Raw genomic sequence first — 19,533 nt, forward strand, 5'->3', positions numbered from 1 at the left:
GTCCAGGGATCGGGCCTGTGAGGGCGCGCCCCCGCACCAGGTCCAGCGGCTGCGGTGGACGAGGGGATGTCCCAGACTCCACTCCTCTCTGGTGTCACACATCTTCCCAACTGCTGTGCGGACAAAGCGCTCAGCATGCCCTTACGTGGACAGGATGGGAGGGGGACCCCACTTAGACGCCCACATCTTCCTTCCCAGCACCCTCCACCAAGCACCAACAGTGTCAGCAACTTTATTAGACAGCCAGTCACCTGATTAAAAGCAGGTCCATTGCCCACACACGGGTCCCACAGAGGAGGGTGCAGAGGGCTCCCCCCCCCCCTTCCAGTCCGGGGCTCCAGGCTTGGCGCGAAGCTCCTGACGCTCCACCCACAAGCCAGCAGCCAAGGGAAGTGAAAGTGAGCCAACCAACCCCAGGCCCCAAGGTGGCTTCAGGGCATCCAGGCGGGCCCAGGTGTCCACGCGGCATCAGCCTGCCCCAGGGTCTCCAGGCTCACTGGGGCTCTGGCCAGAAGACCTGCGTGATGCTCTGCCTCCTGGCGGGGGCGTGGCAGGCCGGGCACGTCCTAGACGCCTGTGGAGACACGGAGCGCTGCACAGGTGCCGCTGCCCGCCGCCCCTCCCGGCCCGCCAGGTGGGGGACAGCTGCCAACCTGGAGGAGCTGGCGCCAGCAGGCCTGGCAGCGGTGGAAGTCGCAGGAGGGGCACCGGAAGGGGACGGTGTCCTCTGCCCCGCAGCCAGGGCACGCCAGGCCTGCGGCAAGGGGGCCGCCATGAGCACGTGGCAGCTCGTCTGCCCCCACGGCCAACATTGCCTGCGGCCCCTCTCATGAGACCTACCCCACTCGGACGGGGCATGCCTGCGGGGGGCTCTGGGGGGCTGGCTGGGAGCCCCCGCATCCCCAGCCTGCCTCTGTGTAAGGAAGGCCGAGATCTTGCTCTGGGTCCTCCCAGGTTTCTCTTGCTGGAGGGGGCCTGGAAACAGAGGAGCCAGTCTGAAGGGTGGGTGGCTGCAGCTTCTCTGCGGCCCAGCCTGCTGGGCTGAGTGGGGCTCGGGGGACACTGGCTTACCTGGCCTGGAAGCACCGTGGGCAAGGTCAGGAGGCACAGTGGGGCTCCCCTCCTGGGGGCCTGGCGGCCCAGTACCTGAGCTTGGGGCAGCCGGGCCCATCAGGTCTGTGCACGTCTGCTGGAAACGCCGCTTGTGGTGGGGTCTCAAGAACATGCCAAACCCTGTGGGGAGAGGGTCAGGCTCAGCCCCGCCCCCAGCCTCCCTACCCCAGCCTCCCAGCCCCCTCCACCGCCACTTGCTCTGCAGCAGGGGCAAGTCCTCAGGCCTTGAGGTTGTGAGCGCGGCCACCACGGCCACCACCTTCTCGAAGTCGTCGTCCTGTTTGTAGGTGGTCAGCGCCGCCAGGAGCTGGCTGCAGCCTGCGGGCCCCAGGGCCTTTCGGACATCCGCCAAGTAGGCGCGCACAGCAGGCGGGCCTTGCTTCTCTGTCCCGGGGTCTCTAGACCCCTCGTCTGGACAGCTGCCGGGGTCCCCTGCTGAGGAGGTAACGGGCCTTGGACCACGCCAGGGGTCTGGGGGCCCAGACAGTGCCACGGGCACCCTGGGGACACCCTCACACCAGCCGCCTCCCTCCCTCTGGGGGTGCAGAACAAGAACACGCCCCCCACCCCAGGGAGACTCCTCCCCGCCGGGGGTCTTCAGCTCTGCTTCTGGTTCAGGGACTGGCACCTGCAGGGGCTGGCCCGGAGACCAGGTGGGGCCCGCCTTGGTTCAGGTGCTGTCCGGGGTCCAGCTGCCAGGCTGCACCCTGGGACAGGGTCAGCTTTGAGTCACACTCCTTCCCTCCTGAAGGCACATGGACACACAAGGAGCTACCCAGCTGGTCCCTAAGGGTCTGGAGTGTGCCCCGGACAGAAGGCTGGTCTGTCCAAGGGGAGACTGAGACCCACAACCCCCCGCAGACCACAAGCAGAGGGACCCAGACTTGCAGCTCCCACCGGAGCCAACTGCTGGCAGGGGGCCAGCACAGACTCTCCCCAGTGGACACCAAACCCAGAAGGAGACTCTAAGGTTGGGAGGTACCCTCCTGGGGGCCAAAGAGTCTTTCTACGTCAGGTCCCCATGACACTTGTCCTTGGTTCAGGAAGTCCCTGCTCAGGGGTCCGTTACTGAATGGGGACAGAAGCTCCCGTGCTCTGGAGGTGCAGGGCCCACCATGCTTGTGCGACTCGCAGGGGGCCTGGGCTGTGCACGCTCCTGGGACACACACATGCAGTTGCCCGGCACGAACAGTCCCATGCAGGAGCAGGGGGCTGCCCTGCTCTTGGGGGGAGAGGGGATTGAGGGCCCTGCTCACCGCTGGGGCCCGGGGCTGCTGGTGCCCACTGCCTCTGAGGAAGGCTGTGCTCGGGCCGGTAGCCACAGCCGCGGCCTGTCCGCTGGAGGCAGACCTCCTCAAAGCGCTGCTTGTGGTGCGGCCGCACGAACTGGTAGAAGCCTGCGGGGTGCACCGTGCAGCCACCGTGCTGAGCTGGGGGCTCCGGGATCACGGGCCACCCACCCCCATCTTCTCTAGGGAGCAGGAACAACCGTGGACCCTGGTGTCCACCCCCCAATGGCCGCAGCACTGCCCCCGGGGATGGGTGACCGCGGCAGGCCAGGGCACCTTGGAGCAGGCTGTGCTTCTTGGGGTCCTCCGCGAAGAGTGGGCCGAGGCGGGCCAGCAAAGCCTCCACGTCGTCGGAGCCCTTGTAGTCCTGCAGGGCCCTGGTGAAGGTGTCGAAGCTGGCCTGGCTCAGCGCCTGCTTCACGGCCACCATGAACAGCTTGGCCCTGCCTGCCTGTGTACCGGCGGCCAGCCCCTCCTGCTGGACACAGGACCAGGTGCCCCATCAGCCGGGCCACTGTGTTTTCCCGAGGGGCCGCCGCTACTACAGAGGGTAACTGCTGGGAGGGCTGCCCTAGGCCCCGGGCCCGGCTGGGCTGGGAGGGAGGGAGGGAGGGAGGGCATGGCGGCAGCTCCCGTTTGAGACAGCCGTGCCCCTCTGGGAGCAGCACAGGCCACGTGCAGGTCTGCCTCCCCGGCTGGGGGCTCCCGCTCTCCACCAAGTCCCCTGCGTCCACGCGGCAGACGGCCCACAGGAAAGGGTACTTCTTGACATCCCTGAGCCTCCTCTGGGCTGCACGTCTCAGGCCCTAACACTGGACCCTCCACAAGGAAGCCCGGGAAGCAGACAGGAGGGATCCAGGCTCCCCAGTCTCCGTCCAGCTCAGCCCGACGCCAAGGCCCCTGGCTCCCTGCCCACTTCCCGAAAGCAGCAGTCCCCTGGCCCCACCCAGTTCTTCCCAGAAGCCGAGGGACATGGACAAAGACAAGTGGTGCATGGGGCTTTCCAGAGCTTTCCTGGCTCAGACTAACTCAGCGGCCATTCAGCACTTTCCCCTGAGGCTGGCTGGGGAGCAGAGCCTCCCCACAGCCGGGCACGTCAGCATCCACACGTGAGCGCCGGCTGGGGAAGCCGGCCTGGCTGCAGGCCCCACACTGAACCTGCCTAAGGGCCGGGGTTTCTCCTGTCCGGCTGGACCTGTCGTACCACCCACAAAGTGCTCTTCCGGGAGAGCAAAACTAAACGGAGGCCCGAAGCTGACCCCAAGTGCGCGGGGCTCAAAAGCACGGAGGAGCTGCCCCAGGCTGGGGAGACACTGTGGGGCCCGGGGAACAGGGAGGAGGCCAGGGCAGTGCTACGCGGCCGGGGAGCAGGCGGCTGTGCTGCTGCGAGCTCCACGGGCCCTGCAACGCTCTCAAAGCAAAAAGTGACCATGGGCAACAGACATGGAAGCGGCGCGGACGGGGCCCTGAGCAGGCAGCCCGCACCCAGCGTGCGGAAGGAGGTCCCAGGAGCTGTCAGAACGGGCTCGGCCACAAAGAGATGAAGCTGAAAAGAGGCTCATTTAAATGTTCGGCCAAACAAAGGTGGGGGTGGCGCAGGCTGCGGACAGCGGAGGGCACGGGCCGCGCTGTGCCCCCAGGAAGGCAGCGAGGAGGCCCTGGCACAGACTCCCCGGTCAGCACTGGGAGCCCCGCAGCCTGTGGCTCCTGCCCCTCCACCCACGTGTGCGTGGATGGCTCACGAACCTGGCGGCCACCGACCACCTTGATCTTCTTCCGTCCCGCTCGCTGCTCCCGGGCAGGCCTCTTCTCACGTGGCAGGGACGTGCTGCAGAGGTCTTGTGCCTGAGGGTGACACGCTGTGGTCCTGGCCGTGCCCTCAGAGCCCCCAAACCCCGTGACACTTCCGGGGCCCACAGCTGGGGAGAAGGGCCCCCTCCTGAGTCGGCACCACTGGCCTCCCTCATGGTCGCAGGCTCAGGGAGTGGGCTCACAGTGAGTGCAGGGCGTGGATGGCAAGGGTGGGGGGCTACCGCCTGCTGTGCGGCGGGGCTCACCCCAGGGCCCCATGGGCAGGACAGAGAGCGGTGGGGACGTGCCCAGTGGCAAGGAGGGTGGCCAGAGCTAAGGGCTTCAGCGCAAAGGCTCCAGGTGAGGAGCTGGGCCCCTGCAGCTCGGGATCCCAGAAAGGGCTGGCCTCTGGTGCAGCACGAGCGGAACACTGCCTGGCCCATGTCAACCCCTAAAGAGCCCACAGGGGCGTGTAGGGGAAGCCCCAGCTGAGGGCCTGGCGCGGGGCGGGCACAGAGCGCAGCCAGGTGGCAGAGTCTGGGGGCTCTGTGTGTCTCTGGGGCCCCCGCACCTCCTCCTCCCCGGGGGAGGCCTTGTCCCCAGGTCCTCCAGCCGGCTGCTCGCTGTGCTCTAGGGCGGCCAGCAGTCCCACAGGCCTCCGGTGGGTGAGGCCAAGCTCCTGCTCGTACTCCACACACACGGTGCTCTCGGCGTCCCTGGCGGCAGGCGACCCTGGGAGAGCACAGGCATCAGCAGCAGAGCCCACAGCAAGGGGTGGGGGGCAGGGTGGTGGGGGGCGGGGCCAGGGCAAGTCAGGTTCCCCCCTAACCCAGCAACACTCGGGCTCAGCCAGGCACTCTGGTCATTGGACCAGGCCCCCCCCTGCAGGGCGCCCCACCAGCCCTGTCGCCCAGGCACACGCACCCGCGGGTCTCCGCCTCAGGCTGGGGACATGCACGTCCAGACTCTTGGCTTTCCTGGTGGAGAGGGGACCAAGCGACATGGCCACCGTGACGGTACCTTCTCCCTCACCCAGACTTGGGGCAGCAACCAGGGGGGCTGGCACGGGCATCTGCACAGTCACAGGGGGGTTGGGGACCCTGCAGAGACCCTTTCCCTGGATAGGGCGTGAGGGTATCACCAGCTGGGCATTAGGAACTCACAGTTTTCTGAGCAACACGGAAGAACTGGGCCACATCCCGAATGACGTGGCCGAAGCTGTCGTACACCTTGACGTGGGGGCGCACCCAGGAGGGCAGCTGGGCCCTGGCGTCCGCATGGGCGAACCTGGCAGGGGATGGCTGTCAGCTTGGGAGCTCCACCCACCCCACAGCCCACAGCCCACAGCCCAGGCCCGGACGTGCTGAGGGAAGGACCAGTGCCCAGCTGGTGCCCGAGACGCTGCGGGGCAGGGGTCTTGTGCGAGCCGAGGAGAGCCACACCTATGGTCACAGAGGAAGATGGCCCCGTAGTCATGGCGATGCCGAATTACCCGCCCGATGGCCTGGTTCACAGCCCTGGACGCCTGCTGTCGGTACCACTCGTGCCCAGAGAGGACCTGTTGGGGGGCAGGGCTTGGTCACGGGGGCTCCACGCCTTCCTACCCAACCCCACACAAGCCTGTGGCCTCTCACCTGGCCTCCAGGCCCACCATGGCCCTTCAACTCGTCTAGGAACTGCATCTTGAGCACAACCCGGGGGTCCATGCGTGGGGGGTATGGCAGGCCTGTGACGATCACACCTCGGCCGTTCATGTCCGCGAAGTCTAGGCCCTCGCTGGCCTGGGGGGCAGTGGGCACACTCTTCCCCCATCTGCCTACGCCCAGACCCTCGGAGGCACAGGCATCCACATACGGGTGGGGAGAGGGAAACCTCCCACCCTGGGCCCGGCTGCATGTGGAATTCACAGCCCCCAGGGCCTCTCACATTCACAAAACCCCCGCCGTCCTTCCCACCGGCAGCCCAAGGGGGGTGCTCACGCCCAGTGCCTAGACCCACTGCTTGTCAGACTGCCCAGAGAGGGACGGTAGGGCTACGCCCCCCTAATGCGTGCTTGCTGGACTTGAGGCCCCGGGGAGGGGGTCGGACTGGCCCATCCCACCGTGTCGCAGCCCCCGGGTCACAAGCTGCGAGCTTTGCCCCAACACAGTCCACCAGACAGGGGCCGGTGAGTGTGGGACCCAGACCCTTGGTAGCCTTACCTTCCCCCGGCACACGGCCAGGAAAACGGCCCCGCTGGACCCAGTGGAGGCAACTCGTGTATAGTAGGCACCCACCACCTGGGAGGAGAGACTGCTCAGCCCCTTCCGTTTGTGGGAGCAAGACCCCAGGTTCTCACCCTCCGAGATGAAGGCTGGGAGGTGGGCCCCCAGATTCTAGGAACTTCCTCAGGGCACGGGTTCCCAGGCTGACCCAGAGCCTGCTCAGTATTTCCCAGAAAGCACGGGGACCCCAGGACCAGGGGGCAGAGGAAGGGGGAGCCTTGCTTTGATGTCGGCCCCTCAGACACAAGGCCTAGTGCCACCGTCCCCATGCCCAAACTTCCTGAGAGGTGACAGGTGAGGTCTGCGTGAGCCTGGAGCTGGCCAGAGCCCCTGGTCAGGGACAGTGGCCAGCCGGAGGCAGCCGCAAGGGGCAGTGTAGCCCCAAGAGCTCAGACCTCTGAGAAGCCACCTTTGCTCCTCGGCTCCACAAACATGGGCTTCAGGGCCTCCAGCTTCCTGGCAAAGTCGTGGGCCTGTGAGAGGAGATGGGGAAGGGGATGCCTGTCATGCCTGTCAGATCTCAGACCAAGGCATGTGCCCTGGCCCCGCCAGACCCTTGGCTGCTTGGGGCTCCCCTCCTACCCCAGGACACACGGAGGGGGGACGCACCCGCCAGAACTCCAGGCTTTTCTCCATGACGGGGTAGGAAGGGAAGAAGACCAGGAGCCCATGGGGGACCACGCGGGCGATGTTGCCTGGAAGGGCCGTGGCTGTGCTCAGCAGGAGGGGGTGTTCACAGAGGCCACCAACGTTCCCACCAGGGAGAGCAGGCACGGCAGGGAGCCCCGGATACCCGGGAACGGGGTGGGAGCCCAGGACAGAGCTCAGGGCTTCCCACGGGCACTCACCTAGCGCCTTACCCAGGGAGGACAAGCATGCATCAGAAAACCTGCACAAAGCCAAAAGCCCACGGTCACAAGGGTCCTGGCACGTGGCACACGGCCCGCCAGCCCACCTCCTCATCCACCAGGCCCCCTACCGTTTGTCAAAGGCAGAGCTCAGCTGGGCTCCATCGGGGCCTTTGGGGACGATCCCCACCCAGATCTGCTGTTTGCCGATAACGTGTGGGTTCTCCAGGCAGACAGGGAAAGGGCTGGGGGCAGCAGGGCAGCCCCTGTGAGGTCCTGAACCCCAAGACCCTCAAGCTGGGGCTGGCCCGGGACCCCCACCCCCACCCCCACAGGGCACGGGGCAGCCCTTACATCTGCATCTCCAGGGCAAAGGAGGACACGGGGGCCAGCGTGCCGCTGGTGAGGATGATGGTGCGGACGCCCTGGCGGACCAGCTCTCGCATGCTGTGGCCGGGGCTGAAGCACCAGTAGCTGAGCACCTTCCCTAGGGGGACGAGTGTGAGGCGGGGCTGGACAACGGAGGCCTGCCAGAGGGGCAGCCCGCCACAGGCGGCCGCTGGGCCCTGCACCCCACGTGCACAAGTCTGAGCAAGGGGGGCCTGCTTGAGCCCTGAGCTGAGTACCTGGGCTGGGGCCCTCCTTCCTCCCTCAGGCGTCCTGGGAGCGTAAGCAGATCCAGAGTGGGCCCCCAGGGGCAGACACTGGGGTCACCTCCAGGAAGGACAGCCAACCCCAACCCAGACTTGCACCGAGACTGACACGTGGCCGAGGGCACAAAGAGCAGGCATGGCGGCTGCCATCACGGGCCCCTGGCCAAAGGGCATAATGGGAAGGAAGCAGAATCCAACCTCTGCTCACAAAAGAGAGAGCAGGAGCCCACGTCCCCCCCGAGGCAGGTGCCAGCAGTGACGTCACAATCAACAAGGTTCACAGGGAGGCTGCTGGCCCTGGAAGCTTAGGACACAACAACAGGACATGCAGAACAACTTTAAACAGGGGTCTGCAGTCCAGGCCAGCTCATGGCCAGCAGGGTTGTTACCAGGAAAGAACAAACCGCTTTCTGGGGCCAGAAAAGCCCTTTCCACCTTCGGGTCGGGATCGGCCCTGTGACAGAGAGGGCTGTGGGGGCTGGGAGCTGTCCCTTCTCCACGCAAGGCCGGGGGTCAGGGCCGGCCCCCCCCACACTCACTTATACCCTAGCTTCTCGGGAAGGTCAGCAACAAACCAACTTCCTACAAATGCCCAACCCAGGGAGCGGCTATTTCTGAGAATTCACGTGCTCTCCGAGGCACACAGAACACAAGGGGACACCACGCCCCACTTGCCCTCATACCTGCACACCCCGCCTGTATCAGTGTCCCATGGGGAGAGCATGCAGACGTGGGGGAGGCCTCGGGTGCTGGCATGAACCGCTTCCTGTGACCTCACAAACAACATGTGAAGGGTGCACTGGCCTCCCCGCCTCTCACGGAAGCTACTTCCTGTTCTGAGAGGCCAGGTGACCCGCCAAAGTCACACCGTGACCCTCCCCAGTTGGCGCTGGCCTTGCCCATGTTCCCAGCCCTGCTTTTCCTGTGGAAGGGCGTGGCTCCAGGAGGGACTGCAGCCGTTAAGTCTGGAAGGGGCGTGCTGGTGGGGCTGGGGGCTGGGCCTGGAACGCGGGCAGGCAGGGCTGGGCCACCAGCCACACCGAGGGGCCAGCACATAAAGCACACCTGACCTTAGGACCCACTGCCCCACATGTGTCCTGCAAAGCCCACTCTAAACGCCAAGTTGCAATGGGTGCTGAACTCTGCCTGGTATGGCCAGGACACTCGCCGGGGCTGGACGCCATGGGCACACGCACCTTGGCCAGGAGAGGCTAGCTTCACACCAAAGCCACAGGATGTCTGGCACAGCTCTAGGACACGCAGAAGCCCGTGAGACCAATAATGTGGTGAGAGGGGCACGGGGGGCTAGGCCTGACCTCACGGGGGGGTCAACAGGACTGGCACCAGAGGAACCCGGGTGGCCATCAGAAGGCAGGCCTCTCTCAGATGGGATCCTGGGGCCTGAGCCTGCCCGGCCTGTGTCCACTAGGTAGGACGGCATTTGGGCAGCCCACCTGTGCTGACGGAAATGTGCCCAGAACTTCCTGTGGTCAGACCCCTTGTGGAAAAGTTCCAGCAGGTGACTCCGGGTAGGCTCCGGGCCATCGGCCGGCTCTGAGGTCTGTGTCCAAGGGCTCTAGCCGGGGGTGAGCTGGGCGGTCACTAGGAGCAGGCTGCACTCAGGGCAGGGGGCCTGGAAACCCGCAGCTGGACGTGGGGTTGCACTAGGGCGGAGCAGGGAGTGTGATCCGGGCCCCTCCTCCAGGCAGTGTACCTTGCTTTCTGGCTGCTGTGCTGTTCCAGGCGCCTGACCACTGAGCTTTCCTCTGGTGACCGGCATCAGGGTGGATATGTACCTGGAGGGGCAGAATAGGTACCGCGAGACCCAGCCCAGGAATCCCACGTCCTGGGGGCAGCTCCCGCCTTGTAGGACCGAGACCCCCACCCAGAGCTCCCTGCCAAGGAGGCAGCCCCTACCTTGTAGGACTGAGAGACCCCAGGCCCCACCATGGAACCAGGCACGCCCTCAGCAGGGTCTGCACTGAACACAATCTGGAAAGCAAGCATGGGGGACGTCAGCAGGACACAGTGGAGGCCACCACTCCCGCCGAGCCGCCCCCACACAGGACACAGATGCTCAGGCCACGGTCATCCCCTGCCCCAGCTCTGAGCTGGCGGCATCCCCAGTGGGGCACTGCAGGCTGAGCGGCGGGGGCTCACACCTGTCTGTCCCCTGCCCCGGAAGGACCCCTGCCCTGCACCCAGAGCCGTCCCTGCAGGTGCCCTCCTCGGCAGCCGATCCGCATGCTCTCACAGGGTGCAGGCCTGGGCAGTCGGGGATCCAGGGAAGGACTTAGTTCACCCCCAGAAGTAAAAGGACAAAAGTGATTCCTAACTCAAGTAACTACAGCTGCACTCCCAGCCAGGCAACGAGCTGAGAAAAGGCAACACTTGGGTAAATCCTGGCCTGGGGAAGAAGGCCCGGGCACTGCACATTACAAACACCATCGTGCTCTACTTAGAATGCTGACAAAACCAGATGACAAACTTTTAGAGCTAAGAAGAAAGCTAAGTAAGACAATACCATAGGAGACCAATAGAAAAATCAGAAGGGGGTGCCCCGTCCTGCCTGATGCCTGGGCCCACGGTGGGGCCATGCCAGCAGCCCTGAGGACCACCGGTTTCCTATCGGGACCAGCTCAGCGGGTGAGTGGGTCTCACGCCATCCCGGGGCACGTCTGCTCTTGTCCTGTGGCGCCCGCCCTGTTCCTCCTGCAGCCTGGCTCCCGCAGTCTTCAGTCTGGGTCAGCTACAGACCCCCTTTCTCACATTACCTTGAGGGATCTGAATACGGGGAGGTGCAAGCTCTTCAGCCCGGCTGGGGTCCCATCGTGCAGCCCCTCGTGTATTTACCACGGGCTGCCGTCTGGCCAGCCCACTGACCCACTGAGGTTCCAGGGCTGGCCCAGGGCACCCCCCTTCCCACAGGAGCCAGCTCCGGGATGAGCGACCGCCCGGTCACACCCCCTCCAGCTGGAAGGGGCACAACGGAGCAGGGAGCAGCCCACGGGTGGCACCAGGTAGGCAGGGACACTGAGCCGTCTGCCAGGCCTACTTGGAGCAGCTGCCGAAGGAAATTCCAGACCAATGCGGTGACGGGCGCTTGGGCTCCAGTGAGTCTGCGGGAAGAATCCTGCCCCGTAAACGGGCACTCTGGGCAGGGGAGGGGGCTGCACAGGCCTGGGAGTGAGGGCCAGGGGCTGCAGGGCTGCCTCGGAGCAGGGCACCCAGGGAGGGGCCAGAAGTCGTAGTCCAGGGCCCACTTATCTGCAGGGACCCTGAGAACAGTGGGGAGCACAGGCGGAGAGGAGCTCAGGGGGAAAGGCCCACCCGGCAGGAGCTGCAGACAGGGACCAGGTGCCCAGAGACCCGACAGTCACAAGGCGCCATGGCTCCAGGCAGCAGCAGTCTGGGCCTACTGTGCCCTCACAGAAGTGCCGGGAGGACGGCAAGGCAGAGCCTAGCACCTTCGGGACAATGCCTGCCCACACTTCACATGGAGTGTAACACGGAGCCCCCTGGCACTAAATCACAGCACTGGTGGGGCCTCAGCGGGTCTGTGGGATGCGCACCTGAATCTCCCTGGGCTGCGGGATCACCCCCTCCTGGTTCCACCTCCCCGCCTGCCGGCCCTCCCCAGACCTCCTGTGTCGGGCTGCACAGACATGGGGCAGCCACACCACAAACAAGGCTGGGCACGGACCCAGGGCCCTCTAGCCCTCTGAGCCCTCACGAAGCGAGGGGGCACCCTGAGTGCCAGGGCCTCCCCGCCCTGGCCATGCAGCGTGAGCACAAGTGCCCGGAAGGCAGGTGCTCGCACCACAGAGCACGAGGCCTCCTGTGTCTTGGCTTCACCGAGGACCTCTGGCCACTGAGAGTCGTCTTCAGAAAGGCCTAGCAAGGTGAGAGAGGACCCTCAGCAGCCGGCCAGCAGTCACCCAACTGAGGGAAACAGAGCCTGGCTCGTCCCGTTGAACTAAGGAAATGGCTCAGCCAGACCCGAGGACGGCTGGACACAGGTCAACACACTAGGGGGCAGGAAGCAGCCATGTCCACAGTCCCTGAGGTGTGTCCTGTCCCCACTGGTTGCCTGGCCAGGATAAGTGAGGGTTTGCATGTGGCCGGGGGGCTCAGCGAGCCCTGGGGGCTGCCCCCACCCCAAAGTGGATCCCAGAGGGCATGCTGACCACACCTGACGACTCTGAACGCCAGCCCCATGGGCCCCACCTGGGCTCACAGGCATTGCCCAAATACACTCACCCTAAAAGTCTGAATGCCTCTCTGGGTGGGCTGACCCACGGATCAGATACAGGGCTGGGAGACAGAATCTATGCCCCTTCATTCTCTGATGGGCTCATGCTTTGACTTTCCTCTGAAAAGCTGGTTCAAGAAATAACTTGAGAAAAGGTGAGGACAGATGGTGAGGCAGTAGCTAATAAGCCTGTATGAAAACCAGGGGACTCTGCCAGGCCTTCATCCCACCTGGCCCTTGAGCACGTGCCCTGGACAGGACTGACCAGGGCAGCCGAGCACGGCCCTCTGCCCCAAGGCCTGGTTTTCAGGGCAAGAGGAAATGTGCTTCAGGGGCCGTTGATTCGAAGCCTGTGGTGCGAGCACTTTGGTCTTGCCCCATGTCTGCCATCGGTAACAACTCCAGGATAAGAAAGCACCCCCTAACTTCCACCAGGAAAAAAGACACTGTGTCCTCGCCACAAGCCCGTCCCTACCTGGAGGATGTCCGAGAGCTTCTGCAAGCCTGCTGTGTTGGTGAACAGCCCCGCGCCTGTGGGAGCAGCAGACGCTGGCCATTCCACGTCCCCACCAGGGGCGGCACCAGACCCTCCGCCCTCAGGGGCTGCGAGCAAGCTCGGCCTCAGCCCGGTGCTGGTGCGGGGCATGCCCTTGGGGGTCAGCAGGATGAGAAAAGAGGCTCTGTGGTCAGGTAAGGGTGGGACTGCCGGGCCACCCCCAGGGCCCAGGAGCATAGCAAGGCTGGTCATCCGAGATGAGAACGAGACCCCACCCAGCAGAAGTGGTTCCGCAGTGCCGCCTCGGGGTGGAAACAGGATGGGAGGTCTTAGGAGAGAGGCTGGGGGGACCCGCGGCTCACTGACCCACCAGGTCCCTCACCACTCTTCCTTTAAAGGGGCTGACCAGGAAACAGAAAAGCTGGGCTGTGCTTTACAAAACACACGGCCACCCAACGGCACTGATGCCCCAATGTCGCAGTCAGAAAGGGAGCTCCGGGGGTGACATTCCTGCCTGGGGCTGTGGCAGGCTGCGACCCTGAGTCAAGGCCCAGTGTGGGGGCCAACACAGCCACGGGCTGCAGGGCAGGCTGGGGACTCACGTCCTGCCAGGTGCTGGATGATCTGGTCCAGGGAGTCGAGGATGCAGCCTTTGGTCTGAAACGTTATCTGGGCCTCGGCAAACAGCTCGAAGATGTAGCTGTAGAGGAAAGAGGCTTGGGCGGGGCGCCGGGCTGCGCTCAGGGAGCTGCTGACAGCCGGGGGCTTTTGAAGATCCCTTCCCTCAGACACGAGCACCAAGCCCTCTAGAGGCCAAACCCAGAGGGGAGAGGCCTGTGCCCTGGGGAGCCCTGAGTGCTGAGGAAAAGGCAAGGCCCCAAGGGCAGCTCTGGGAGGCCGGTCCTGCCTTCTGGGCCACGGAGGTATGGGCAGGGCTGGCCAAGGAGCCTGGCTTGTCTGGGAAGCAAGTGGGAGCCCCGCGAGGCTCTGAGCAGAGTACAGCAGACGGGCTCAGGAAGAAGGCAGCCAGCAGTGCTCCAGCACATTCTAGAACATTCCACACCTCCAGAACCAGAGCCTGGATCCCAGCACAGCCATCGGCTGTGCCCTGAGGAGAGCTACAGCCAGCGGCAGGCCATGATCCCTTGTCTGCCTTTGGGAAATAAATCCAGCTGCCCTGTGCCTGGTCAGAGCTGTCTGGGCCTGTGGAGGCTGCAAGGGGTGGCTGATGGGAAGATGCAGAAGGAAGCGTCTCGCGCTAAAGGACTGGGCCAGCAGGGGAGGCCCGGGCCAGGAGCCATGCCTGTACCCACAGTAGCCCCGAGGCTGCCACGACCACCTAGTGCACAGACCCCTCGTGGGCCTCCAAAACCCAAACAGACCGCACAGGCGTGGGGGCAGGGCAGGCGGACCACCAGAAGGACAGCCTGGCACACCCACTGTCCTTTACCTCCCTGGCTTGGTGACACCACTGTGGTCCCCAGGCAGCTCCACGGCATCGATGGCCCCCTCCAGGCGAAGCAGGATCACTGCAGGGCAAGGGATCGTCAGGTGCCGCCCGCCCAGCTACCGGCAGTGGGGGAGGGCAGCACTCACTCTTGAGCTTCGCGATGTCCTCCAGCTCCATGTGCAGCCCTGGGAGAGCAGCAAATGCATGGTCACGGTCTACTTCCACCCACTGCGCCCCGAAGAGCCAGCACTCGGGCTGGGTTCCTGCCTGTTCCCCCAAGTAGGCGTGGAGCAGATAACCCCAGGCAAGGACACGAGGCTCTGAGATCCCTACAGCCCGAACGTGGGCCCGCAGCGGCAGTGCGAGCTCAGGACACGTTGTGGGCACGCTCAGGCACGGGGCTGCACTCCCTGCCCTGCTCGCCCGAGACCCAGGATGATGACTGAGCCAGCAACAGAGGGCTCCCGTGCCCGCATGGTGGGTCTTGAGAGACCATCTCCCATGAGAGGAAACCAAGGCTCCTTGGAGACATGGCTGATGCCGGGTGTGGGGCAGGAAGCGTGAGTGAGGAATAACCCCAACTCCCCATCAGCGCCTGGCAGGGCCGTGGGAGCAGCTGAAGAGGGGACCCCTCGAGTTCAATGACGACGAGGCTTACAATGGACTGAGACCACTGTCTGCGCTTAAACACAAGTACCACTGACGACACTGAACTACTCCCCTCCTGAGGGGACAAGGGATCGATTACAAGTCAGGAATAAATTCAAACTCCCAAATGAACGCTGGAAAAAAGTCAAGTACCCATCCTCCTTTTCCTGTAAGAATGGTAGCACCAAGCAACAACTGAGGAAAAGAACATCTTTATAAAATTCTGCCTCCTGGTAAACTGAACAACACAGCTGGCACATCACCCTCTCTCCATCCCGCAGCACTGAGCACGACGACATTCCCAGGGACATGGCGAACGGCAGCCCCAGCACGCCTCCTGACAGGAAGACACGGCTCTGCTGGCACCTGGCCCGCCAGGCGAGGCCTCAGGAGAAGCCACGGTGTCTGCGGCCTTCTGTGCCAGCGGCCTGAGCGAAGCCAGGCGCACGGTCTCCAGGAGAGACTCCAGGGGCTGCCTGTTGGCCACAGTGGCTACGGCGACAAGCTCGAACCAGTGGCCCACACCCTCGCCAACACTGGTCACTGCCCCCCCGCTTGGCAACGGCCGCCCCGCAGGGTGTGCACGCTGACCGATGGCAGGTCTACTCTGAAGAAGCGGCTCTCCCAGGGGCGCCTGGGTGGCACAGCGGTTTTAAGCATCTGCCTTCGGCTCAGGGCGTGATCCCGGTGTTGTGGGATCGAGCCCCACATCAGGCTCCTCTGCTATGAGCCTGCTTCTTCCTCTCCCACTCCCCCTGCTTGTGTTCCCTCTCTCGCTGGCTGTCTCTATCTCTGTCGAATAAATAAATAAAATCTTAAAAAAAAAAAAAAAAAAAAAGAAGCGGCTCTCCCAATCTTCTGCCCAATTTCCACGGGGTTGTCTTTTCCTCAAGTGGTAAGAGTTTCTTACGTGTTTTGGATACAAATCCCGTCAGACACATGATCCACAGGAAATGCCTGCCGTCCTCTGGGCCGTCCTTCCGCTCCAGACGGCGCCCTCTGAAGCACAAAGGGTTATTTGCAGCCACGGCTGGTCTCTCTCTTTTCTGCTCTGTGCTTGTGAGCTGGCGGCATTTCTTCTTTTCTTTCACTTTTTATTTATTCATTTAAGTCATCTCCACCCCCACTGCGGGGCTCGAGCTCACAGCCCCGAGAACACGCGTCACACGCTCCACTGACCGAGCTGGCCAGGCGCCCCCGTCAGCGTCACTGCCCTATGCACAGCGTGGAGAGGGGCACTGCAGTGAGCGAGCCCCTTCCAAAGAGGACCGCGTGGGGAGGAGGGCAAACAGCAAGCAGCGAAGACCCCGATGCAAACGGTCTCAGCCCGGGGCCCAGGCAACACCAACAGTCCTGTCACAGGGTCGGCAGCTGGGCACGTGGCAGCGTGTGACGAGAAAGTGCATCCATGTGCTCCTCCTCCCAAGTCCCAGAGCCCCAGGAAACCCATGAGAAGAGCAGACGCCTCCCAGTTAGGGCACATTCCACAAAAGGCCTCCCTGGCCCTCCTCCACACTGTGAAGGGCATCGAGAACGGGGGAGTGTGAGAAAGTCAGACCAGGCTGAGGGGAGGCGGCTAGCGCCCCGAGGTTTCCTGGGACACAACAAAGACATCGCATGAAAACGAAGGATAGCAGCTACTTTATGCCCATTAAGACAGCCCTTTCCAAAACAAAACACACATCCCTTCAACAACCGAAAAAACGTTCAATTTCACTTCTGAGAGAAAAGCAAACCAAAACCATACTTAGAGAGCCGTTTCCATCTAGGAGACCGGCACACATGAAAATCCTAAGGTCGCGCTCTGCTGGCGAGGCTGTGCACCCGCCACGCGGGGCCCAAGGTTCAACAGCACAGCAGCACGCTTCCTGCCGACCAGCAGCCCCGATTCCTGGAACTGACCCGGAGGTGCGTCGCCCGGTCACAAGCTCTGCTTGGGATTACAGGATGTTGGAAACAACCCAGATGTCATACAGACGGACACAGGACGTCCACTGGGGGGAGGCAGGAGGCGGAGAAGGGGAGCCTCTGTGCATGGAGGCCTCTGCAAGGCGCACTAGAAATGAAAGCAGCAACATGCAAATGCGCGTCCACAAGGAACAGCGTGGCCCATGTGCAGAAACTAACCAGAGACTAACAAGACACTTCTGTCAAGTACCTTGACTTGCAGAATCACAGTCATGTTTCAAACACCCAAGAACAAGCCCAGTAATAAAATCAATGAGGAGAAACAGGGAATAAGAAATGACCCTAAAATGACAATGCAGCCACCGTGGAGTGGGCGGCGGGGGGACAACCAAGGACTCCCCAGTGATCAGAGTAATGACAGGAAGGGTACAACCCTCAGCTCCGGGGAGCAAGTTTCCTTCATCACAGGGGGGCAGCTGCTGAGTCTTCCGGGATCCAACCAGTAAGCGAAACGCTGAGCACAGTGGAAGCCGGCGTTCTCACCAGCACAGGAAGGACGGAAACACTGATGAGGTCGGGGAGTGAGTGAGAGCGAGACGCACGGCGCTGGACGGAGCAGGAGTGTGCGTGGGGCCGCGAACCTGCACACGCCGGCGGTGCACGCCCGTGCTCTGCAGATGAGCAAGCCAGCTCCCCACCGGTTCAGAAATGAGAGGCATCGAGAGGAAGACTCATGGCTTTGTGAACATTACAGCAATCATTAACTCAGGGAGAAATCATTCACGGATGCCATAGACTGCTGACGAATTACAAATGGCAGAACAGTACCTTCACAGCAAAAAAATGGGGCAGTCATTACTTAACAGGGTAATCGAAGTTGGTAACCCCAATAATGCAGGGGCCGACTCCACACTGAGCAGGGAGCCCAACACGGGGCTCCATCCCAGCACCCTAGGATCATGGCCTGAGATGAAGACAGCGGCTTCACCAACTGAGCCATCCAGGCGCCCCTGGCTTTCATTCGTATAAAGTTTATACCGCCTGGGAAAGTATGGAAAGGTCTTTAAGAAATGCTGGAGAGGTTGGGTGGTACCTACTGCCTGGTCTGTGAGGCCCCAAGAAAACTCTTAAAGAAGTTCATATTGTCCCCAAATGATGAGCTGGGAAGACTTGCCTCCAGGACCCCCAAGACCACCTTGCAGCCCGTCTCTCCTCCCGCCTGTAGGCTCACCGGAGTCAGCAGAGCCCGCGCCGAAGCCCACGTGGAGCTCGTCTTGCTGGGCCGCCTTGGTCTGCTCCTCCAGAACCTGGTCTACGGCGTCCAGTCCAGAAGCCAAGTCATGCGGAGTCAGGTCAAAGGACGCTGTTTCCTCGCACATCTTCTCCTGGGAGTCCAAACACACCATGCTACAGCCCAACAGGGTCAGTGACGTGGGGATCCAGGAAGCCAAGGTGGCGGCAGGGGCACAGGGATGCAGAAAGCAGAGGGTCCCCCAAGCCCCACCCCACGGTCTCTAAGGCCAGGTCACAAACTGGTCCCAAGACAGCCAAACAACCACACCAATGTCTGAAACTTCATAACTGGAAAATTTCCCAACAGAATATAGATTTCTAGGGGCGCCTGGCTGGCTCAGTCAAAACGGCATGTGACTCTTGATCTCGGGGTTGTGAGTTCCAGCCCCAAGTTGGGTAAAAAGATTACTAAAAAAAATAAACTTAAAAAAAATAAGGATGTCTGGCTTTTGTCAAAAGTCCGATCTGGCCCACTGGGCCTATCGTCTCCCAGGGCAACAAGTGCTTGGAACCAAGTGGGAGCTTGAGGGTGGCTGCTGCTGTCCCAGGACACGAGGCTTCAGAGGACCCACATGGCCTCCCTCCCACACCCTGCTCAAGGCCAGCCATTCCTGGAAACACAGGGCCCTGAGCAGAGGCCATAGGCATGGCTGGGGCAGGGCAGAGGCGATAGGGAGGGGCCGGCTGTGGTCACCAGGGGGCAAACATCAGGCCAGGCGACTACCAAGGGACAAAGAGAACGGGACCAAGGGGGGCTGTGAGGGTTTTAGGTGGAAACGCACCACAGGGCCGGCCAGTGTATCTAACCCAGGGCTTGGACAGAAAGGTGTGCACTGCTCTCTGCAGGGACGCGGAGGAGGAGAGGTGTGGCAGAAAGACCACCCAGACACTTACCACATTGTGAGCTTCGTCGAAAATCACAATTGTCCCCTTCAGGTCAATGCTGTGTGCCCGGCGGCTCTGCAGCAAGAGGGGAAGGGTGCAGGGCTGGAGGCAGGGCAGACAGGGGAAGCCCCACCCATACCACGGCCACCTGGCTCTACCCACCCACCACCGAGCTGGACGTCAGGTGGCCCTCTTGGCAACACTCACACAGCACGAGGGAGCGGGGGCCCGACCCCACACCAAGCATGCCACACAGCCATGGCATGGAGGATGCCCAAAGCAGGGCTCGGCCTAGTGTTTACTTGGGGAGGGGATGAGGTGACCTGGGTGGGGTCAACACTAGTACCTCTTTGCTTCAACTGCATTTCTGTTCAATTTTCATAAAATTAAGCGCCCATTTTAAGTGTGAAGCTGGGTCCTGACAGATGTAAGCACTGCGTTGCCACCACCCAGAACAGGAGATAAGACCCACTCCCCTCCCCTCCACCCGTGACCTCTGACCTGCTCCTTGTGAGCAGATTTGCCTTTTCTAGGCTGTCCTGGAAACAGAGTCGGGCAGCAGGGCTCATCTGTCCAGCCCACAGGCAGTGTGTCGCCGGCAGGTGGCCACAGCTCAGCCCTCCTCGCTGCCCGTGGTGCTGCT

At 62.9% G+C, this 19,533-nt stretch overlaps 1 protein-coding gene across 15 annotated transcripts in view; it reads right to left on the minus strand.

Moving 5' to 3' along the window:
- Window positions 1-216: 216 nt before the first annotated feature.
- RTEL1 (regulator of telomere elongation helicase 1) overlaps window positions 217-19,533 on the minus strand; it is a 29,887-nt gene continuing 10,570 nt past the window's right edge. For 2 of the 15 annotated variants that reach the window (XM_026503912.4, XM_057312414.1), the window contains exons 9-35: window positions 18,900-18,965; window positions 17,944-18,097; window positions 14,303-14,341; window positions 14,157-14,235; window positions 13,309-13,406; window positions 12,686-12,741; window positions 9,876-9,950; window positions 9,673-9,754; window positions 7,660-7,792; window positions 7,437-7,550; window positions 7,306-7,346; window positions 7,067-7,152; window positions 6,853-6,930; window positions 6,395-6,472; window positions 5,828-5,974; window positions 5,636-5,751; window positions 5,357-5,480; window positions 5,118-5,265; window positions 4,765-4,925; window positions 4,149-4,247; window positions 2,679-2,880; window positions 2,370-2,510; window positions 1,742-1,858; window positions 1,312-1,548; window positions 1,072-1,233; window positions 654-975; window positions 217-574 (exon numbers count right to left, since the gene is read on the minus strand). In XM_026503912.4, coding sequence (XP_026359697.3) covers window positions 469-574; window positions 654-975; window positions 1,072-1,233; window positions 1,312-1,548; window positions 1,742-1,858; window positions 2,370-2,510; window positions 2,679-2,880; window positions 4,149-4,247; window positions 4,765-4,925; window positions 5,118-5,265; window positions 5,357-5,480; window positions 5,636-5,751; window positions 5,828-5,974; window positions 6,395-6,472; window positions 6,853-6,930; window positions 7,067-7,152; window positions 7,306-7,346; window positions 7,437-7,550; window positions 7,660-7,792; window positions 9,673-9,754; window positions 9,876-9,950; window positions 12,686-12,741; window positions 13,309-13,406; window positions 14,157-14,235; window positions 14,303-14,341; window positions 17,944-18,097; window positions 18,900-18,965 — 3,261 coding nt within the window. In that variant the 3' untranslated portion in view covers window positions 217-468. The other 13 variants (XM_057312417.1, XM_048222233.2, XM_057312416.1 and 10 more) reach the window with 13 other exon arrangements.

The sequence above is a fragment of the Ursus arctos genome, unplaced genomic scaffold (genome assembly GCF_023065955.2).
Source record: "Ursus arctos isolate Adak ecotype North America unplaced genomic scaffold, UrsArc2.0 scaffold_16, whole genome shotgun sequence".
NCBI lineage: Eukaryota > Metazoa > Chordata > Mammalia > Carnivora > Ursidae > Ursus > Ursus arctos.